This window comes from Aedes albopictus, chromosome 1, assembly GCF_035046485.1.
Source record: "Aedes albopictus strain Foshan chromosome 1, AalbF5, whole genome shotgun sequence".
NCBI classification, from domain to species: domain Eukaryota; kingdom Metazoa; phylum Arthropoda; class Insecta; order Diptera; family Culicidae; genus Aedes; species Aedes albopictus.
The window spans coordinates 202875940-202900119 of NC_085136.1; the positions used below are offsets into that span (position 1 = coordinate 202875940).

Sequence of the window (24180 nt, forward strand, 5' to 3'; positions counted from 1 at the left end):
AACAGTGTTGGCACCCCGAGCAAAGTCTGAAAGCAAATTGAAAACTAATTTTGATGTTGTGATATTGCAAATTTTGATAACTCAGGTTGTTGTAGTTTTGGTAGTTTTAACGATTAAAACATCAAAAATGAAAGCAGAAAAATGTTCCTGTGACAGCAAATTGAAAACAATTGCTGCTATCGATGATAGCAAATTGATAACTGTTTTTGTTATCAGCGCAAGAAGAACGAAAAATCGTTAAATGTAGAGTTTTTCGGTTGATATCAAATCATAAATGCAATAATATAATTGCACTAATGATATATTCCTAGATTTACTTAACATGGTTTACTAAAAGATTTAAAACTATTTTAACACTAAATACAAATATAATAAATTAAAAATCTTTGCTAAATATTTACATTAATTTGAAATGACAGCGAACCGAAAACAAAATTTGAAATCAAATTAAGTAAATATCAAAATGTGATATCAATTTGTTGCTGAATACAAATCATGTTTTCGATTTGCTGTAATTTTGTTGTTGGGGTGGGACTCTAGGTTCATTGAATTGGTAATCCGCGTAAAACTGAAACCGTTCACGAGTCCCCTGAGGAGAAGATCTCAAATCAGTCGGGCAAAGATTAAACAGACAGGTGGTCTGTCGCTTTCGGGAGTGGCGCTTAAGCCATCTTGTTGAACTAAAACCTCGTGACCATTTTGGACGGTTACAACTTGCGCACCCCTTGCAGAGAACGGGACTGGAGACGAGACGCACAGCCATGGACTGAGTCGAATGGAGACGACATACATACTCCTACATACAGCAAAGGACACTCAGGCCCTTTTTTTCTGTAGGGTAACTTATCACTGCGACCAATTTTCTGATCTTTTGTGATACAACTACTCACTCAGGCCTTAGTCTGACCGGTAAGTAAGCAAACACAGTGAACCTATACAACAGTCGTTTACAAATACAGTCAGGTCTTTTTTTACGCGGTTTTCATTTACGCGGCCGCGTAAATGAAAACTCCATATAAAAAAAAATTCATCGTCTTATTTTTGCATGATTCGTCGAGAAATGGTGAGACTTTTTTTACGCGGTTTTTTTTTTAATTTTGAATTGAGTTTTTTTTTACGCGGTACGTTCCCCCCACGTAAAAAAACACCTGACTGTAGTCATACAAAGTTCAAGAAACAGTCCTTCTTAGGCTGGAAAACTTGACACCTTGCATTTGATCGATCACCATTGCTTTACCACCCAGAGCGGTAAAAACCCGGAAGGGTTTTCCACAGTTTACCACCGAATCCCAACCGTTAACTGCTTTGCGGGAAAACTCCATCCGTCCGACAGTTATTGCTCGATAAAACAACACTGGACGAAAAATCGGCAATAATTGAGTCCCTGACGAAGGTCCTAAATGTGACCGAAACGTCGGACAAGATTAAATAGTTGTATTTGAATTTGTCAAGACTGGAAAAGCCATTTTCAAGCTAAATATGACCCAAACAGGCACGTTGCACGTGCACTACCCCATCGTGTTGCGACAAACCTAACATCTTAAAGCGTTAAACCTAATTTTGAAATTATAGAATTCATCATACGAAAATAGTTATCGCTAAGAAAATTCAAGAGATACGAGCTTGTCGGTTTTCAACAAAAAATATGCAATATTTAACTACCAAAAATATTCAGAATCAGATGTTCAAAAAAAGCAAAACATATCGAAAGAACCCCGTTCTTATTGGGAAAATAGTGACCAAAGATCACTAAGTTTAAGAGAATCATGCTCACACTGGGATGTAACGACAGAAATAAGGAGATAATAAGAACATATTTTCACTGTAATTTAGCCATGAATAACTAAATTACAGTAAAACTATGTTCTGAAAAGGAAACTGCTGTCCAGTCAGCTTCTTATATACCTACATTTCAAAATTGTACTGAAAATCCATTTCATATCAATACCCACTGAACGTCACCATGATAAGATCCGGATTTCATTCCATCATCCCTAATCAAAAAGCTCCCCCTTTTCTCATCATATCCGCAAGACATAATCCGTTTGTCCGACGATTCTTTCCCTTTAATCAATCAAACATTCCCGAAGATCACGCGGAAGGATGGAACGTTTGAAAGACCATCAACGCTGAACATTCCAATCAATTCACCTTCTAGCAAGCGCAATGGTAATTAATGGAGTTTTATGGAAGATATCCTTAGAGCTTCATAACAAAGTTATGCAGCATTTCTAAAAATACAGTTTTGTTGCTTTTACATTCCGTTTATTGACTTTATTGTTTCATAAATATAGGTTCTCTTCCATTGTCATAATATATGTACAGTTTAAACGGGTTTGCTAAAACCAGTATAATAAATTCATTAACAAAATGTGCTTCGCCATCCCACAAGTAGATGATGCCGGTCCCTGGTTGATGTTCACTACAATTGGAACGGATGCTCATACCAATTTGTGTATGTGTATTCATTATATTACATATGTGTCGTTCGATTAAAACAAATAAAAATGAGTTTCAGACTTCCTCCTGAAATGTCGGTTACAACTACTAGGTGGCTCTCTGGTCGTTGCTACTTCCAGCATAGTACCATCGACCACAGTTAACCTAGCTTCATAATAACCAATTTAGAACCGCCGCATGTCATCGCCCAACAGATGTCGATCGATAGTTCCACGCTTAAATCTTACATCTTCTCCAGCAGTTGTATCCACCATTGGGACAGGATCGTATAGTAGGGCTGTTCCATCGTTCACATCGTCAGCCATATCACGGAGAAGGTCCTTGTTGCGGCTGACAATAGCATTCGCCAGTCGTACATCACATGGAGACTTTAGGAAACGCTGTATTAGTAACCTACATCTAGAAGAAGAACAAAGTTAGATATTCTACAAAGAGGCATCATGATCTTCATTTAAAAAAATTAGTGATGATGTACTCTTCATCTGGCTTATCAATTCCCAGCGGAATGTGAGGCAACAAGGTCCGGCTTGGAGCAGTTTGTTCCGGAGACGATCGCTTCCCATTGGTCCATCCGCGAGAATACTGGAATGTTTGGGCATCAGTGAAGATGACGAACAGTGACACGATCAACGATGTGGAAAAGACGTGTTTCATTGTGCTGGAATAGATGTGAGAAAATATGTAAGGGTCGATACACTGATACAATTTTTGTTATCCAAGTCTGTCAAGTGTGTTTTAATTTTTAAACAATATACAAATGCTGCCTACAAAGTGCTATACCAGATCAAGTATCGTCGTCTATCACAGAATCCTTCAGAAACGGCGTGAATACCAGGTCCCAACGCATCACCTATTCATTGACTTCGAGATGGCATACGACAGTATCCACCGCACAGAGCTATGGAATAGCATGGCCGAGAACAGCTTTGTAACAGATAACAGCAACAATGGACGGTGTATTGTGCCTGCAGAAAAAAATTGGAAGCGACGTGTCGCTGGACTGCACACAAATCACCAGCGAAGTTCATGATACATTCATCCAGTGTAGTCTTGATTCACTAAGGGTCTGCGTCAATTGGTGAATTAAAATTAATTTTTACTTAAATTTGACAGTTCAACACTTAAACTTGACAGTTCTCCTAAGGAAATAATTATCGAACTGTCAAGTTTAAGTGAAAATTAATTTTAATTCGCCAATTGACACAGACCCTAAGTCACAAAACTTCTCAAAAATATTGAAACAAATATATAAATATTTTGCTCTAAGTTGATACTCAACTATCAAATATCTATTATTTAAGGCGGCAAATAACGAAATTGCATTATAGAATAATCAAAACTGCGAAATTCTATTAAAAGTTTGAAGTATTTTCGACATGGACTAAGACAACTTTTACCGGCTAACACACCGTGATTGTTATACACTTCTACGATGAATTTTCCACCCCCGACGGCCCGACCCGATGCTTATTGTGTTTAAAATAGAGTTAATAAACTATAGAGGACGAATGTCGCTGCTGTTCCCTTTGTTCTCGTTCGCAAACATGTCGGGTATCTATCTGTCAAACTGCATACTTTTTCGCTTTGACACTTATAGCCCGGCCTATGTCCGCCAGCAAGAGATGTTTCGGCAGCGACGCCAGCGACATTCTTCCTCTATAGTTTCTTACCTCTATTGTGTTTAACCATGGCAAAGGTCGTTTGAAGAAGCATATCACGTTTTTTTTTCCTGTATTCACATTCCTGATGGACTTTTTGCTCCACTAAGGCCTGTTCCGGTCAATTCCGGATGATTTTGCACGAAATTAAACATGTTTTTGATCAATCCAGACGTCGACGGTGACGATCGGAGGATCGTGACTGTTGGGGTGTCCGTTGGTCCGCCTCCGATGCTATAGCTGTATACAGCGGATTGTTCCTTGAATTTATATCATTTTGGTGGCTTTGTTAAGGACAGACTTGTTAGAATCCCAAAATGGCCGCCACAATGGCCGACTTTGGCACCTACTCACGATTTCGAGGGCACAAATCTCTTCGTAAACAAAACCAGCGCACCTGATCTTCTTATTTTAAGCTTATTACAAGTGAGCAAGAACAGAATAATAAAATGTTTTGTTGTGTGAAGCTTGCTTGTTGAGATTTGTGCTTTTGAAGTTTTGAAGCACTGTTGAAGCGGGACGACAAGACGTTTGTCCTTAAATTTGAATGTAATTATTTAATATGCCCAAAAGGAATGTGAACCAACATATTGGAAAAAAAATCGTTTCAGATTGAAATATTGTCGCTGCAGCACTAACCTGCAATTCGCTGGACAGTCCAGCGACGCGACAATTTCCAGCGACGTCAGTGGAACTGTCATTATAGTCCTGACGTTTTGCAACCAACCATCATTGTTTACCTCCAGTTGGAGCTGGCTACCGTTCTACTATTTCAATCTGAAACGATTTTTTTTCCAATATGTTGGTTCACATTCCTTTTGGGCATATTAAATAATTACATTCAAATTTAACAAAGCCACCAAAATGATATAAATTCAAGGAACAATCCGCTGTATACAGCTATAGCATCGGAGGCGGACCAACGGACACCCCAACAGTCACGATCCTCCGATCGTCACCGTCGACGTCTGGATTGATCAAAAACATGTTTAATTTCGTGCAAAATCATCCGGAATTGACCGGAACAGGCCTTAGTGGAGCAAAAAGTCCATCAGGAATGTGAATACAGGAAAAAAAACGTGATATGCTTCTTCAAACGACCTTTGCCATGGTTAAACACAATAAGCATCTGGTCGGGCCGTCGGGGGTGGAAAATTCATCGTAGAAGTGTATAACAATCACGGTGTGTTAGCCGGTAAAAGTTGTCTTAGTCCATGTCGAAAATACTTCAAACTTTTAATAGAATTTCGCAGTTTTGATTATTCTATAATGCAATTTCGTTATTTGCCGCCTTAAATAATAGATATTTGATAGTTGAGTATCAACTTAGAGCAAAATATTTATATATTTGTTTCAATATTTTTGAGAAGTTTTGTGACTTAGTGAATCAAGACTACACTGGATGAATGTATCATGAACTTCGCTGGTGATTTGTGTGCAGTCCAGCGACACGTCGCTTCCAATTTTTTTCTGCAGGCACTAAGGCAATCCATGACGACTTTTCGCGATGGGGGTGACAGCCAAAACTGTAAACACAGTGTGAATACAACTTAACAAAGTTTCGTCAAGTGTCGTCGGTGCTTAACAAATTCCTTTGTGTTCAACTGTCACCCCGATCATCGATTGTCAAAAGTACATGGTAAACAAAAAAAATCAGCTGATCGCATCTGTCTCATGGATTGCCTTCTTGTCGCTGCAGCACTAACCTGCAATTCGCTGGACAGTCCAGCGACGCGACAATTTCCAGCGACGTCAGTGGAACTGTCATTATAGTCCTGACGTTTTGCAACCAACCATCATTGTTTACCTCCAGTTGGAGCTGGCTACCGTTCTACTATTTCAATCTGAAACGATTTTTTTTTCCAATATGTTGGTTCACATTCCTTTTGGGCATATTAAATAATTACATTCAAATTTAAGGACAAACGTCTTGTCGTCCCGCTTCAACAGTGCTTCAAAACTTCAAAAGCACAAATCTCAACAAGCAAGCTTCACACAACAAAACATTTTATTATTCTGTTCTTGCTCACTTGTAATAAGCTTAAAATAAGAAGATCAGGTGCGCTGGTTTTGTTTACGAAGAGATTTGTGCCCTCGAAATCGTGAGTAGGTGCCAAAGTCGGCCATTGTGGCGGCCATTTTGGGATTCTAACAAGTCTGTCCTTAACAAAGCCACCAAAATGATATAAATTCAAGGAACAATCCGCTGTATACAGCTATAGCATCGGAGGCGGACCAACGGACACCCCAACAGTCACGATCCTCCGATCGTCACCGTCGACGTCTGGATTGATCAAAAACATGTTTAATTTCGTGCAAAATCATCCGGAATTGACCGGAACAGGCCTTAGTGGAGCAAAAAGTCCATCAGGAATGTGAATACAGGAAAAAAAAAACGTGATATGCTTCTTCAAACGACCTTTGCCATGGTTAAACACAATAGAGGTAAGAAACTATAGAGGAAGAATGTCGCTGGCGTCGCTGCCGAAACATCTCTTGCTGGCGGACATAGGCCGGGCTATAAGTGTCAAAGCGAAAAAGTATGCAGTTTGACAGATAGATACCCGACATGTTTGCGAACGAGAACAAAGGGAACAGCAGCGACATTCGTCCTCTATAGTTTATTAACTCTATTTTAAACACAATAAGCATCGGGTCGGGCCGTCGGGGGTGGAAAATTCATCGTAGAAGTGTATAACAATCACGGTGTGTTAGCCGGTAAAAGTTGTCTTAGTCCATGTCGAAAATACTTCAAACTTTTAATAGAATTTCGCAGTTTTGATTATTCTATAATGCAATTTCGTTATTTGCCGCCTTAAATAATAGATATTTGATAGTTGAGTATCAACTTAGAGCAAAATATTTATATATTTGTTTCAATATTTTTGAGAAGTTTTGTGACTTAGGGTCTGTGTCAATTGGCGAATTAAAATTAATTTTCACTTAAACTTGACAGTTCGATAATTATTTCCTTAGGAGAACTGTCAAGTTTAAGTGTTGAACTGTCAAATTTAAGTAAAAATTAATTTTAATTCACCAATTGACGCAGACCCTTAGTGAATCAAGACTACACTGGATGAATGTATCATGAACTTCGCTGGTGATTTGTGTGCAGTCCAGCGACACGTCGCTTCCAATTTTTTTCTGCAGGCACAATAGTAGAACGGTAGCCAGCTCCAACTGGAGGTAAACAATGATGGTTGGTTGCAAAACGTCAGGACTATAATGACAGTTCCACTGACGTCGCTGGAAATTGTCGCGTCGCTGGACTGTCCAGCGAATTGCAGGTTAGTGCTGCAGCGACAAGAAGGCAATCCATGAGACAGATGCGATCAGCTGATTTTTTTTGTTTACCATGTACTTTTGACAATCGATGATCGGGGTGACAGTTGAACACAAAGGAATTTGTTAAGCACCGACGACACTTGACGAAACTTTGTTAAGTTGTATTCACACTGTGTTTACAGTTTTGGCTGTCACCCCCATCGCGAAAAGTCGTCATGGATTGCCTTAGTGCCTGCAGAAAAAAATTGGAAGCGACGTGTCGCTGGACTGCACACAAATCACCAGCGAAGTTCATGATACATTCATCCAGTGTAGTCTTGATTCACTAAGTCACAAAACTTCTCAAAAATATTGAAACAAATATATAAATATTTTGCTCTAAGTTGATACTCAACTATCAAATATCTATTATTTAAGGCGGCAAATAACGAAATTGCATTATAGAATAATCAAAACTGCGAAATTCTATTAAAAGTTTGAAGTATTTTCGACATGGACTAAGACAACTTTTACCGGCTAACACACCGTGATTGTTATACACTTCTACGATGAATTTTCCACCCCCGACGGCCCGACCCGATGCTTATTGTGTTTAACCATGGCAAAGGTCGTTTGAAGAAGCATATCACGTTTTTTTTCCTGTATTCACATTCCTGATGGACTTTTTGCTCCACTAAGGCCTGTTCCGGTCAATTCCGGATGATTTTGCACGAAATTAAACATGTTTTTGATCAATCCAGACGTCGACGGTGACGATCGGAGGATCGTGACTGTTGGGGTGTCCGTTGGTCCGCCTCCGATGCTATAGCTGTATACAGCGGATTGTTCCTTGAATTTATATCATTTTGGTGGCTTTGTTAAATTTGAATGTAATTATTTAATATGCCCAAAAGGAATGTGAACCAACATATTGGAAAAAAAATCGTTTCAGATTGAAATAGTAGAACGGTAGCCAGCTCCAACTGGAGGTAAACAATGATGGTTGGTTGCAAAACGTCAGGACTATAATGACAGTTCCACTGACGTCGCTGGAAATTGTCGCGTCGCTGGACTGTCCAGCGAATTGCAGGTTAGTGCTGCAGCGACAATATGCAGCTGCGTATAAGGATTTCAAATGAACTTCGTATCTCTCATTCGTATCTCGACGGTAACTGCGATATCGCGCGATATTATTGCGACATTTGCACCCATTTAGACTCGGCCGAAATTCATTATCATCACAGTCGAATTTCGCATACGACTTCGCAGCGGCTGGCATACTCAAGGTCGGTTGAGTTCATGACAGGGGCGTCGGATGCACAAAAGGTAAACAAAATAAGTTTGATTAGTGTGAAATGCCACTGGAAAATGATGATTCAATGGATTCTCAAATTATCACAGTAGTCTAAACATTGGAGAGAAACCCCATATGATGGACTTTCCAGATTAGTATTCAAAATTGCCATGGAAGGTGTAATGCAATGAGCAGGACTAAACAGTCGGGATACGATCTTTACGTAATCCGGCCAATTTGTTTGTTTTGAGGATGACATGGATATTATTGCTATAACATTTGGAACGGTGACAGAACTATATGCACTGTAGTAAACGGTGATGTAGCGTAAAGCAAGGAGACCTTCATTCGAAGTACACGTTTTTGACTACAACACTCGCCTGAAAGGTGAAGCAGCAAAAGTTGAAATGATGGTGAATGCGACTAACTAAAATAAAGTACATGCTGAGAGGTGGAACTGAACGAGGCAGAACAAGCTTTGGTAGCAATGGTACGATAGACGGGGATACTTTCGATGTGGTAAAAGCATGGGTAAAAGAACCGCTGAAAACAACATAAGCCGGGAAATACGAAGACGCATCATCAGTTGAAGTCGTTCCTGCTATGAGCTCCAGAGGAAACTGCGTGGAGCATGATCTGGTGAGTGATGGGCGTTACCGACGTTGGAAAGCTGCAGATGCAAACCAGTATTACGGTGGTTGTTTTGATGTTATCATAAGTTTGATGAGAACTAAATAAATGAAATTTAATTAAATGAATGACCAAGCTCAGAAGTTCAAAAAGAGGTCAGTTGTACAAATTTCCTTTACTTTATAGATTACGTAATACATAGAAGCCAAAATTTTCAAAGCAAGAAGAGTAAATCACTGAACCTCATGCTTCCACGGATCAAGCGATGACAAAGACCGCCAGCTAAGAGTTGTGTGCTGGTAGTGTAGCCTGGGCACTTTTGTCCTTCTGACTTCAGCTAGATTGAGGAGGTACGTATCGAGCGTCTGTTCACCAAGGAGGTGCGGCTCAAACAGTGTCTGTATGCATCTGGCATCCAGCGGCGGCTGAGTATGAAATGCTCCTCCACCGAAAGCTATACCTAAGGTGGCAGCCCCACCACGGTGGATAGGGGACCTAAGGCCAACACCATACTGTCCTAGAAACCCAAAAACCGTTACAGAAACCGAAAATGAAAGATTACGAACTGATTCAACGGCAACGACTTTTAGTGCGAAACAACGGACATGAATTGGAACTTGGAACCTAGTCCAGCAGGGTAAACTGTCACAACTAGACAATAATGAGGCATGCCGTACATGGTCCTCGTCACCGTGAAGTTCTTTTCCTGCTCAGCGCTCACGCCCACGTCGCGCTCATTATTACTATTATATTATTATAATTATTATAATTATAATTATTATTATAATATTATTGACTCTTTATTATGGGGATTTTCAGCTCGGGGCAAGGTTGCGCTCATGAAATGGTAACCTATCAATGAGAGAATAATTACCAGATTCAAAACATGGGTTCGAAACCTTACCATGATCCAATGTTACGTGCCAACCAATGCTGCCGAATTGCAAGACAAAGAGAACTTTAACAACTGAATGCAGTCGTGGACAAGATTCTGAATGGTGACATCAAGATCCTAATGAGCGACTTCAACGCGAAGTTTGGCTCCGAAAATTCATACAATGAGCACGTCACAAACCCTGGTCTCGGACCCACATGGTCTCGGAGAAATAAACGAGAATGGAGAGCTGTTTACAGAGTTTTGTGACAACAATGGCATGGTAATTGGGGGATCACTCTTCCCTCATCGACCAGTGCACAAAATGGCATGGGTTTCCCGTGATGGCGTCACGGAAAATCAAATCAACCACATCTGCATCAGCCGAAAATGGAGACGGAGTCTTCTTGGCCGACATTGCGTCCGACCATCATCTCCTAATCGGCAAGATCCGGCTGCAGATTGCTAAGGCATTGTCCAGTTAGAATCCGGACGCAGATAATCACTTATATCTCAGAGGTGGAATAACAAACATAAAAGGTTAAGCCCTCAAAACAAAGATAATTTACTGTAGCTTCATGGAAAAATATCAATAAAATTATTAAATTTGATTTTTAATACATTTTCTCATTTTTTCCGTGATAACTTCCTTAAAAATCTGCACAATGGTAGTAAATTTTAGCATCAACCCCTTCGGCGTATTTGTTTAACAATAGGGTCATCTCTGTAGTGTCCTGAGACCCTCTACCAGTCTGATTAGGAATCCAAAGAAACTTTACCAAATATTTCTCTTCTTGCGAAATTACGGGCTTATCAGTGAATTCCAAAGAAGCGAAATTTGAGTGTTTTTTCGTTAATAAACACTATCCAACAGTGATGACACCACTGCACATCTCAAGCTGTCGTGATAGCTCACCAAAGTAGCTCAAACCTCTTCAGATCCCTTGTGGGCATTTTTGAAAAGCAGCACGCGATTCTTGAGGTTATCATCTTTGTACACATTTGGTGTCAAAATCGTGATGTGAGAAAACGATGTCCAGAGCTCGAACTTCCTGCCAAATCTTGGAATTCCAAGCAGATTTATCCATGAACATAAACTTTAATCTTCCTTGGACACTTCCTCATGGCATGGTTAACAACATCTGAGCACATCAGACATAATGGTTTTGGAGATATTAACATTTTTCGCGACTGTCGTACCTGACCACCCTAAATTTTCAGCGTGTTTGTGCAAGATTTTTTTCCTTCGCATGTCTTCAATCTGAAATAACTTTTGACTCGTAGCAAGAAAATCGATGAAATTTTCACCGTCAATAGAGGACTTGTTTATGATCAGACTGCAGTGAAAAAAATATGATTATGATCATTTAGAGCGTCACAATAAATTATCCTTTACGTCCGGATTCTAACTGGACAATGCTTTATGAGTCATCGACAGGAGGAGAAAAATGGGCGCCGGTTCAACACACACCGACTGGAAGACGCTGCGGTGAAAAGGTCCTTCGTCAAGGAGCTACACGAGCAGTTGCGGATATTCCGGAAGATGCAAGCGTACCAATGAAGCGCCATCAAGAACACCTACAGCGCCACCGGCGAGTATTATTTGGGTGAGCTACGCACCCGGAGAAAGCAATGGAGCACAGATGACACCTGGAGGAAGATGGAGGAGCGAAGGAATGCCAAAGCCGAGATAGAGCGAGCAAAAACACGTGGTGCCAAAGCCGTAGCCAGTCAGCGAGAAGGAAATGAAGCGCTCATGTAAACGGGACCAAAGAGCGTGGGCGGACTACCTAGCCGACGAAGGCAAGGAAGCCGCAAACACCGGCGACATCCGTCTCCTCTACGATGTTTCACTTTGCCTTAATGGGACTACGATGAATGCAACGATGCCCAAAAAAAGGCGCGTCTAATCAGTTATTGACCGACCAGTTGAAACGCTGGTTCAAGCACTTTGGAAACCTTTTTCAAGTATCGGCCACGTCATCAACGCCTCAGCATGATCCGCCTAGAGTTCGACGCATTACCCTTGTCAACACCGACGCTCCATCAGTGCAGGATATAGAAACAGCCATCTGTTGCATGAAATCGAACAGGGCCCCAGGGGTCGATCTCATATCAGCTGAGATGCTCAAAGATGACCCCGTAGTATCCGCACAACTGCTGTATCAATTATTCTGCAGCATATGCGAAACCGCGACATTTCCGGCCGACTGGATGCATGGTGTATTAGTTAGAGTACCCAAAAGGGTGAACTGACTGTATTCGATAATTGGCGGGGCATCATGTTACTGTGTATCGCTCTCAAAGTCCTCTGCAAAGTGATCCTTGATCGGATACAGGAGAAGATTGGCGCAACTCTTCGACGGCAGCAAGAAGGATTCCGTCTACGAACGATATCGAAAAGGCATTCGCTCAAAAGCAATCCTGCTTGGGTGTTTTCTTAGACATCGAGGGTGCCTTTGACAACGTGCCTTTCGATGCCATATTGGAAGCTGCACGGGGTCTTGGTATACCTACACTGCAAAATATTTTTGCTGGTAATCAGCAAACTTTGCTGATTTTTGGCGTGCTGATTGCATTCAGCAATACAAATTACTGAGTATTAGCAATTATTTTTCAACTTGCTGAACCATCCAGCAATTTTGACAGTTGATCAGCAAAGTTGTGCTGAAATTCAGCAAAAATGTTGCTGAAATTCAACAATTTCTTTTGCTGTTTTTTGGTGTGCTGGAAGCATTTCAAAAATTTTGGTGTGTACAACGATTTTCAATTGGATTCACCAAATGCTCAAAAACCGACATCCCTTCTCGGCATTGCGTCAAGCAGCGATTTGGAAATTGAGTGTTTGTGGATGCCCCCAAGGGGGAGTCTTGTTACTATTTTTATGGAATCTCGTATTATGGCATTGCCGACGACTACCTAACACCTAACACTGTTAGTTGGTATGTGCATCAGCACCCTTTTCGACCTGAAGGCTCCCGATGCCGATGATTGACTACTCAGCCTTAAAGCAAACCCATGAACGTTATTGGGAAACATCCATAAATAACGTGATGGATTTTTTTTTTCAAACCTACCAACAGCACTTCTTGTATTAGACTTCTGAAGTTTTTGTATGGGTCGTCACATTTTGCAAAAACCAACACACCTCCCCCTCCGCTTCCATAGAAAAGCGAAACGCAACTTAACACACATCATGCGCCAAAATTGGGCAATTTTCGGCACGCTCCTCTTTATGTCACACTTTTTGTAAAAGGCAAACGAAAATTGAAGCAAAAGCTTTGTGTGAATTCTCTCCCCAGAGCATAGTGTAATTTGTCATGACTTCTGATTTATGCTGCAAATTCATTATATGATTTTGGATAACTCAAAACTCTTCAATCTATCGGAAGTTATCTCACATTGTATCCAATCTTGTAATGCACGTTTGCACGTTCTCCACTTTCTCGTCATCACCTTCGGCACAACACACTTTGATTTTCACAACAAGCTATTGAATATTAACCTACTTTTTGGGATATCCTGCGATTCAAAGATCACTGACTGCTCCTAGACAGCTCCACACTCCTCTGATACAGGACTAACAGTGAGTAGATTTGCAGCTTTCCGGCCGCTTTATATAAGGGCACGTATGAGTACTAAGTATTCAATACGTTAGGCACGGACAACCCCTTCCCTATTTGATACACCCCCGTGAATGCTGGTCCTTTTTCCTTTAAGACACTTGAGACGAGTAATGCATCCGAAAAATTATCACGTCTTTCAAACGTGCATCCTGAAACAACAAACATCACCGACAGCTTTTCCCGGAGCTTCACTCGCTTGAGCGCGTCAGCATCAAAGCCAATCAATTAAATTGAATCAAATTTAAAATTATGTAAATCAACAGGCACGGTCTATGCTCTCCCATGCTTCTTGTAGATACTCATGTGTGCGATGTGTACACGGCAAAATCGGGCCTTACTGAACAATAAGCTATTGTTCAATGTTACTTGGTAAAGAATTGCGGTATAAAGTCAAAAATAGAATAGCTGCAGAATATTTGCAGTACTTGATAGAATCTATTCTTTTGCCATCACTTCACTTCACTTGTATGCAGAATTCCCTGAAATCAATCCCTGGCTCATCCATCTAATCAAACTTTTTATGGTCATTGTCTTATGTAAATATATAAAAACTTATGTAGCAATAGTATTAATTCATAGCCATCATAGAACCAGAAATAGACTGAATAAGCAATTTTCTTCCTAGCACATTACAAATCAACAACTTGCGAACTGTGCCACTACATCTTCACAGTATTCTTAACAACACTATTACCACTTTCACAATTATTAACTGAGATCTTTCTTTCCCATTGATATTTTTTTCTCGAACTTTTGCACCCGCATATCGTTTGGCAGGTACGATCAAGTCAAGAATGTTTCCATTAGGTACGAAAAGATTATGAATGAACCAGAACTCGAATATCCGCGCTTTTTCCTCTGTGGATTGGTTGTATGTGAATAAAATCGTATACTGGGAGTTTGAGTTTCTTCTGATATTATTTAGTACATATGATTAAATATTCGACAATGAAGGAACAAAGGTTTTTTTTATCTGTATTAGCGAAAGTTTTAGCCCTGTGCTAGTTTCATCTCGGGACCCACGCTATACTTCCGAAGGAAGAACTCACATTTTGTGAGTTTGTCGGGAGTGGGATTCGATTCAGGGTCCTCGGCGTGATAGTCAAGTGTTCTAACCATCACTCCAGTTCCGCTCCGGAACTGAACTGAAGATTAAGCATCTCTTACATTGATAAAATTATAATCGAATCAAATCGGATGTTGTCTCCTAGCTTTTTACGTTTGGTCATTTTGTATGAAATTTTAAAAATAAATTACAAGGAATGATTTTATAGTGTTTAACCCTCCTTTTACATTAGAGTCATTTTTTTAACCAAACCGTACACTACGTCAGCGAACTGTTCTCTACGTGAATCAATAGGATGATTGAGATAAGTTAATTATTAATTTTGTAAATATGCATTTTTTTTAATATTCCCGTAGATAAAACTTATTTGCAAGAAAAAATATGAGTACTATATTTGCTGTGTACATCCCTCACCATAGATTCGGAAAGGATATAGATAGCAGCCACAAGTGGGTATGTGAGAATGATGATCCTATTTTGGTTTCGGTAGACGGTAGACGCCCCACGCCATTGTGGGTAGAAGGAGAAATCACCTATATCCCTATCATTATCCCACGGCATAAGCTCTCGGAAATCACAAACACCCCACAAACCACCTTCCCCATATCGACGATGTCGGCAGTAGAATAGATGCAAAACAAAGGCGCTAAATTACATGTTTGATCTCAAATGTAAACCCACCTACTCATTGCGTATACGCGTGCAAGCAATGCGGTAAACCGAGCATAGGAGATATGTTACTTGCTCATCAAACTCTTTTGGCTATGAAAAATCAGCAATACGAAGTGTTGAATTTTCGTTGACATTTTATTAAATGTTGTGCAGATTGTTGCTGATTATCTGCACAAATTTCTAGACGTTTCAGCAATTCGTTGTGCTGAGCACTAGGCTAAACCAAACTATATTAGGGTAAAATGATGAGCTGTACCAACAGATTTTAACACTAGGAGCACCGAGATCAAAAAAGTTACGCGGAGCACCGGGATCGAAAATTTGTTGTAACTAAATTTTTAATTGGCTATATCTCAGCAATGGCTCAACCGATTTTCAAAATTTTTTTTATCAATCTCATGTCCGAATCTTAAAGTTTCAGATGCTTGAACAAAAAATGTTCTAGGGGTGTTCAAATTCCCCCTAGAACAGTGCAACCGATACAAATTTTGTTTCGTCATGCTTATCTGGCTGTAAACGTTCCAAATATTTCAGAAAACATCATAAATCTGAGGTGTTCAAATGAAAATAGTAGAAGATAACTGGATGCATATCGTTAATCTAACAGAAACATATTTTGAACATCCCTAGCGCTCCCGGCACAGTGGCTAGTTGCAATTAAATTTTCAATTGACTATATCTCAGCAACGGCTCAACCGATTTTCAAAATTCTTTTACCAATCTCTTCTCCGAATCCTAAAGTTTCAGATAATTGAACAGAAATTATTCTAGGAGTGTTCAAATTTCCTCTAGAACAGTGCAACCGATATATTTTTTTTTAAATGTTTACCTAATTGGAAGCGGTCTGAAAATTACTGTACGCATAATGGATGTGTGTGGTATAGTATAAGATAAAATATTTTGAACATCCCTAGCACTCCCGGCACGATAATCGAAAATTTGTTGAAACTAAATTTTAAATCAGTTATATCTCAGCGATGGCTTAACCGATTTTCAAAATTATTTTCCTTACATGTTGTCCTAATCTTCTAGTTTCAGATAATTGAATAAAAAATTGTCTAGGGGTGGTCCAATTTTCTCCATATCAGTGCAGAAGATACGATATTTTTCAGCCATTTTTTCTTCATTGAGGACGTTCAAAATATTTCCTTGAACTTCATAAACCTACATTATTCAAACGAGAATAGTATAAGATCTATCTGGATACATGCAGTAAACCTCAATTAAAAAGATGTTGAACATCCCTAGTGCTCCTTGAATTGTGACCGAAGCTTGACTGTAACTAAATTTTCAATCGCTTATATCTCAGCGATGGCTCAACCGATTTTCAAAATTATTTTACCAATCTCTTGTACGAATCTTCAAATTACAAAAGTTTGAATAAAAAACCCTTCTAGGGGTGTTCAAATTGCCCCTTGAACAGTTCAACTTTTTTCAAAATATTTATATCATTGTAAAAGTACTAAATATTTCGGTAAACATCATAAACTTTGTAATTCTAATGAGGATAGCATAAGATCACTTGATACATATTGTGAACTACATAGTAAATTGAGCATCCCTAGCACTACTGGCATTGTGATCGAAATTCGGATGTAACTATATTTCCAAAGGGGTAAATGTCAGCGATGACTTGACCGATTTGCGGTGTTCAAATGAAAATAGTAGAAGTAATTGGATCCATATCGTTAATCTAACAGAAACATATTTTGAACATCTCTAGCGCTCCCGGCACAGTGGCTAGTTGCTATTAAATTTTCAATTGACTATATCTCAGCAATGGCTCAACCGATTTTCAAAATTCTTTTACCAATCTCTTGTCCGAATCCTAAAGTTTCCAATAATTGAACAGAAATTATTATAGGGGTGTTCAAATTTTCTCTAGATCAGTGCAACCGATACAGTTTTTTTTCGACATGTTTATCTGGTTGTAAACGTTCCAAATATTTTAGTAAACATCATAAATCTGAGGTGTTCAAATGAAAATAGTATAAGATAACGATACATATCGTTAATCTAACAGAAAAATATTTTGAACATCCCTAGCGCTCCCGGCACAGTGATTAGTTGCAATTGAATTTTCAATTGGTTATATCTCAGCGATAGCTCAACCGATTTTCAAAATTATTTACTCTTGTTCGAATATTCAAGTTTCAAACAAATGAACAATAATCATTCTAGGGATGTTCAAATTTCTCTAGAACAGTGCAATCGATATAATTTGTTCGACATGTTTACCTAATTGTAAACGATACAAGCGCTTCCGTAGACATGATTCATTTGTATGGTTCAAATGGGAATCGTATTCAATAAAATATTTTGAACATCCCTAGCGCTCCAGGCACGATGGTCGAAAATTAGTTGAAGCTTCATTTTAAATCAGCTATATTTCTGCGATTGCTTAACCGATTTTCAATTATTTTTTTACTAATATGTTGTCCTAATCTTCTAGTTTCAGATAAATGAATGAAAAATAATCTAGGGCTGGTCAAATTTTCTCCATACCAGTGCAGCAGATACGATTTTTTGCGACCAGTTTTTCTTCATTGTGAACCTTCCAAATATTTCCGTAAATATCAAACATCTATGTGATTCAAATGAGAATAGTATTAGATAACCGAATGCTTATAGTGAATCTCACAGAAAAATATATTGAACATCTCTTGAGCTCCCGAAATTGAGATCAAATTTTAGCTGCAGCCAAAATTTGAATCTTACATATCTCAGCGATGGCTCAACCGATTTTCAAAATGCTTTTAGAACTCTCTTATCATAATCTTCAAGGTTCAAACAATTCAACATTATAGGGGTGTTCAAATTTTCTCTGTGCAACCGATATATTTTTTTTTTGATATGTTTACCAATTTAAACGTTCTATAAATTTCCGTAGGCATAATCTATGTGTGTGGTTTATATTAGAATAGCATAAGAATAAATATTTTGAACATCCCTAGCGCTCCAGGCACGGTGATCGAATTAGTTTAAACAAAATGTTTAATCAGCTGCATCTCTGCGATGGCTTAACCGATTTCCAAAATTCTTCTAGTAACATGTTCTGCAGTTATTCAAGATTCAAACAATTGAAAAAAATTATTATGAGGGCATTCAAATTTCCTTTTTTTTTTTTTTATTCCTGTTCGGGTTTGTCACTGCGACCAGTTTTTAGATCTATTGTGACATTACCCGTATCCTTAGTGTAGTGCATGTCGCATTACTCAATTGCCATTGAGGGGCAATAAAGTATCGATTTTGATACAGTTTTTGTTTTGTTTTCTTAGAAAACAAAACAAGAGTACTGATATTGGCCATGCATCGGAAACCTAGCATCACCCTTGTTTTACTGCTAAATTCTCCCCAGGTTTAGGACCCGGGTTTTAACATTAGCAGCAATATCATTTCAATAATGGGACATGTGTTCAGTAATAAGGATTCTAGTATGTTCCTTGCGTACTAGCACTTTCCAGTCTTCGAAGAGTTAGTACATACATGGATCCCTAACCCAATTTGATTTCCTTTGCATTGAGTTTAGCCTCAGATGGTGAGGTTTTTAACTATATGCAAAGTAAAGTTGGTAAACTTAGTTTTATTCAAAGACTGGAAGTCATCACAACACCAGTAGCAAGGACTAAATACTATAATGCCTATAATTATCAGAACACATATTCCAAAATTGAAAAATAGGACGACACTAGATTTCGGTTTGGTAGATCTAACACCGCAACGCAACCCAAAAAGGCGATCTACCCACGCTACGGGCTCCGTTAAAGATCGAGCATGTTTTAAACCCCCTCAACCATTCATCCCTCAGCACGGGTCGCCTGACACCTTGGATTGGGGTTACCTGTTTGGTGGACTTTTACCCCCGGAACAGGTGGTCCGTAGTGCTATTCTAAGCCGGCAGCTACACGGTCTTCAAATTCTATTTCAAATTTCCTTCAAACCATTACTACCATTACATTTTTTCAATTTGCTCATTCATTGCAAAAGTTCAAAATTTTACCCCAAACATCATACATAAATCTACGTGGTTCAAATGAAAATTGTATAAGATTACTGCATGCATATCTCAGCCGGTTTTCAGGGTTTGTTTTAAAAATATGTTGCGCAAACCTTCAATTTTCAGACAGTTTAACAAAAATCATTCTATGGTTGCTGTGTAACAACAACAGCAACAGTGCAACCTAAAAAAATATTTTTCAACATATTTGCCTCATTGTAATCATTCTGAATATTTCGCATACTAGCACTCCCAGTACGTTAAATTCTTAAGTTCCACAGTTCGTAGCTAAGAGTTGTCTTTTCTAATTACCATTTTTGCCTTAATATATCACGTGACATGCACGAAGATTCTCTTTGAAAAGACTACACCATCTTCAACCAGAGGTTGTACAGACTGAACGATCACAAATATGAGACAACGGACAACACACGAAAAACCCAGTAGTCGTCCAGTGATGAATTTTCCGTTTCACGAAAAGTTTTCACCGACTGGAGCAGGAATCGAACCCAAGCTGCGAGGCTTACGAAACGCCTAGACGACTGACGCCTCTAACCGCACGGCCACGAAGGCCACAAAGATTCTCTTTAGTAGTAGTCAAAGTTTTTTACACGAAGTTTTTTCCTTCCATCATAAAAATCAGTTTTGTACCAGTTTAATTTCTCTTTTTTTATTACGAAATTCAACGAAACGACTTGACGGTTTTTGAAACATTGATGTAGTGAAAATATTCATGACTCATTCACACTAATTCAGTGTAAACCAAATGTTCATCAAAATAAAAAAAATCAACAATTCAAATCTGTGTCAATTGGAACAATTCTCGCAATATTTATGGAATACTTTTGCTCTATGTGTTTTGCAAATACATGCCGCACATGTAGCACAAAATATGCTGCTCCTTATTTTTCCGTGTACACAGTAGTAGCATATTGATTTCGTTGCAGATTTTCGATGTGAAGCCGGCTCTCCAGTACACGCAAGGCACACATATTCTGAGCGTGTCAGTATGTGACTGGCACAGAACATTCGGCTGCAGTTCTTACAGTTGATCAAACTAGCCTTTTCCAAGCAGGCCTCACATTCATTTCGGGCAAGTTGTTGGTGATCAGCGTTCCGCGCGAATTTGATGAACCGGAGCAATTTTGAAAATCGGTTGAGCAATCGCTGAGATATATGCGATTGAAAATTTAATTACAGTCAAGCTTCGGTCATAATTCAAGGAGCACTAGGGATGTTCAACATCTTTTTAATTGAGGTTTACTGCATGTATCCAGATAGATCTTATACTATTCCCGTTTGAATAATGTAGGTTTATGATGTTCAAGGAAATATTTTGAACGTCCTCAATGAAGAAAAAATGGCTGAAAAATATCGTATCTTCTGCACTGATATGGAAAAAATTGGACCACCCCTAGAATATTTTTTATTCAATTATCTGAAACTATAAGATTAGGACAACATGTAAGGAAAATAATTTTGAAAATCGGTTAAGCCATCGCTGAGATATAGCTGATTTAAAATTTAGTTTCAACAAATTTTCGATCATCGTGCTGGGAGCACTAGGAATGTTCAAAATATTTTATCTTATACGGGGTACAGTACACATCCATTATGCGTACAGTAATTTTCAGACCCCTTCCTATTAGGTAAACATTTTGAAAAAAAAAAAAATTATATCGGTTGCACTGTTCTAGAGGAAATTTGAACACCCCTAGAAAAATTTCTGTTCAATTATCTGAAACTTTAGGATTCGGAGAAGAGATTGGTAAAATAATTTTGAAAATCGGTTGAGCCGTTGCTGAGATATAGTCAATTGAAAATTTAATTGCAACTAGCCACTGTGCCGGGAGCACTAGGGATGTTCAAAATATTTTATCTTATACTTTACCACACACATCCATTACAGTAATATGCAGACCGCTTCCAATTAGGTAAACATTTAAAAATATATATATCGGTTGCACGGTTCTAGAGGAAATTTGAACACCCCTAAAATAATTTCTGTTCAATTATCTGAAACTTTAGGATTCGGAGAAGAGATTGGTAAAAGAATTTTGAAAATCGGTTGAGCCGTTGCTGAGATATAGTCAATTGAAAATTTAATTACAACTAGCCACTGCCGAGAGCGCTAGGGATGTTCAAAATATTTTTCGATTGTATTTACGATATGCATCCACCTATTTTATACTATATTCATGTGAACCACGCAGATTTATGATGTTTACTGAAATATTTTGCACGTTTACAATTAAATAAGCATGTCGAAAAAAATTTGTATCGGTTGCACTGTTCTAGAGGAAATTTGAGCACCCCTAGAATAGTTTCTGTTCAATCATCTGAAATTTTAGGATTCGGACATGAGATTGATAAAAAAAAAATTTGAAAATCGGTTGAGCCATTGCTGAGATTAGTTACAACAAATTTTTGATCTTGGAGCCGGGAGTGTTAATCAACTACAAAAATCCGTGAAATTGGCTTCTTATGCGGTTTTGAGATAATTTCATATTCTGAATCTTCATGGCCAACTGAGCAGAAATCCAAATTTTCATGAATGTTGGTGCCCAGCTATTTAAAAATCAATTTGAAGTTTGTATGGACACGATTTGTCTAATCGCCCCTCGTCGCATTTTCTACTGGGCGTAGCTATCCAAAGGTGATTTCGATAAATCTCTTTTATGCAATTCAGTATCGTAATTTCTACTTTATATAGCTCTTTTTGGTGTCGTAATGGCCTTTATGCAACTAAAATGAGTTGCATAATGAAAAATAGTTGCATAATGTCCATTATGCAACTCATTTGAGTTGCATTATGAACATTATGCATTCCAAATAAGTTGTATAATGAAAAAATCATTGCATAAAATTTTGTATGGAACTCGTTGCAAAACTCGATTTTTTCAGCGCTCTTCATATTTATCCAACTCGGCAAGCCTCCTTGAATGAATGTACGACTCGTGCTAAAGAAAATTAACTTTTTGCAACTAGTTACATAAATAGGTATTAAATTGATTTTAACACTTTCAACTACAATATGTTATAGGTCGCGCGTCTTTTATAAATCCACAATGCCTTGTAGTAAACTGCCTATGATCGCGTAACTGTCCCACGTGAATAGGAAAGCCAGCCAACATGGCACTGATATGCGATTATTGGCAGTAAAAGTCTATGGTAAAAGCGTTGTTGAAAATAGTTAGTAATAGTTGTACCTACCTTGATACCTTGTTGGCTGCTATATCCTGCGCACTTTAGAATCGGTACACTTTCAATCGCCTGCAGATCAAAAACGGTTTAACCTAGAAAAAAATGTTGTAAGGAGCATATAAAGCTTATGTATTTTGTGGAAAAATATGAAAAAATCTGTTTTCATTTCTTCAAGATAAAATTTTGACCTGATTGTGAAATTTATGCCATTTCAATCTGCACAAACCAATGATCGTCAACATTTGCAAATTTCACTGCTAACGGGCTGTAATTTCCACAAGAAACAAAATTATATTCATCAAAGATATGCTCAAAACAAGTTACGACATTAAACTCTTGACAAATATGGTTCACAAGACCATAATAAACTTTTAGCTTTATTGTCAATTCACACTATATTCAAAACATTATTTTACTCAAAGTAATTTTTTATGAAAAAATATTTCCTGGGATCGTTTTTTGGATCAAAAATTCCCCAAATCAAGTGGACCAACTTAATTCATATCGAAACCTGGATTATTTTTGGAATTATTAGCAGTTTCCCCTCACAATAGTCGGAAATTAACAGTCATAAGGCTAACTCCTCATAATAAGCCTAAAATAAGATAGTTTTCATGGATAAAACACGGAAAACCATATAAATTATGGAACTATAGATGTGATTCTATGATAAAAAAAAAACTTTTGAGTAGATTCAGTTTTATTAATAAAAATGTTAGATATTTCACGCCATCAAAACACATCCAATGAATTTCGTCAGCAATAGTCCATACAGCTTTCGAGCCACGATTATTTATATTGTTCTGCATCAAATCATTGGTTTCTTGTATACTAATACAATTCGTATAGTACCCTTCCCGCATGCGTATTTGCCGAACTAAAGTTTATGCGAAAACAACTTTTTTGACCTTAAATATCTATGCAAGCCTTTGATTTTCCATAAAACCCTTCAAAGGCTTACCATAGCTATATTGGAAATTTTAAAACACTCATGGAATATTTTACCTCCCTTAATCAACAATCAACAACAAACCATCATAGTACCAACAACTATTCTATACTGCGTAATTGGTGGGTTTGGTAATTATATATTCCTACACAAATCTTGAATCTGACAATGATTGGTTTTGGCTCAATGTGTGCAGAAAAAAACTGGCACTATTTACTAATTCAGATCAATAGTTCATCTAAAAATATAAAAACAGCAAATTTTATATTTTTCCTACAAACTACAATAGATAAGCTTCAATTGCTTCTAACAACACCTTTTTCCAAGTGTGGTGTTTCTATCTTGACAGTTCTACTAATAATGATCTTTCTAAATACACCGCCTACTCAGCGGTCTGCTAAACTACCACATCTCCTTTTCTTCAACGAAAGATGTTGATTTTGTGACTGATTTCTTCTAGTAGTGGTTGTATGTCGAACACCGAGA

The 24180-nt window shown here is 38.3% G+C and overlaps 1 protein-coding gene across 2 annotated transcripts; it reads right to left on the minus strand.

Annotated features, from left to right (window-relative positions):
* Positions 1-2243: 2243 nt before the first annotated feature.
* LOC109432201 (pro-corazonin) lies at positions 2244-22832 on the minus strand. 2 transcript variants are annotated; one of them, XM_062846135.1, is made up of 3 exons: positions 22755-22832; positions 2936-3118; positions 2244-2859 (listed from the first exon to the last, which is right to left on the minus strand). In XM_062846135.1, the coding sequence occupies exons 2-3, from the start codon at positions 3112-3114 to the stop codon at positions 2625-2627; spliced, it is 414 nt and encodes a 137-aa protein (XP_062702119.1). In that variant the 5' UTR covers positions 3115-3118; positions 22755-22832; the 3' UTR covers positions 2244-2624. The 2 variants fall into 2 exon arrangements, with proteins under 2 accessions (XP_062702119.1, XP_019564066.1); XM_019708521.3 differs by lacking the exon at positions 22755-22832 and adding an exon at positions 13690-13835.
* Positions 22833-24180: the final 1348 nt, after the last annotated feature.

Excerpts from the sequence above, each read along its gene's own strand:
- LOC109432201 (XM_062846135.1), bottom strand. The coding sequence starts at position 3,114 with ATGAAACACGTCTTTTCCACATCGTTGATCGTGTCACTGTTCGTCATC. Across the intron at positions 2,860-2,935 it reads ATTGATAAGCCAGATGAAGA|ATGTAGGTTACTAATACAGC; the intron begins GTACATCATCAC and ends TTCTTCTTCTAG.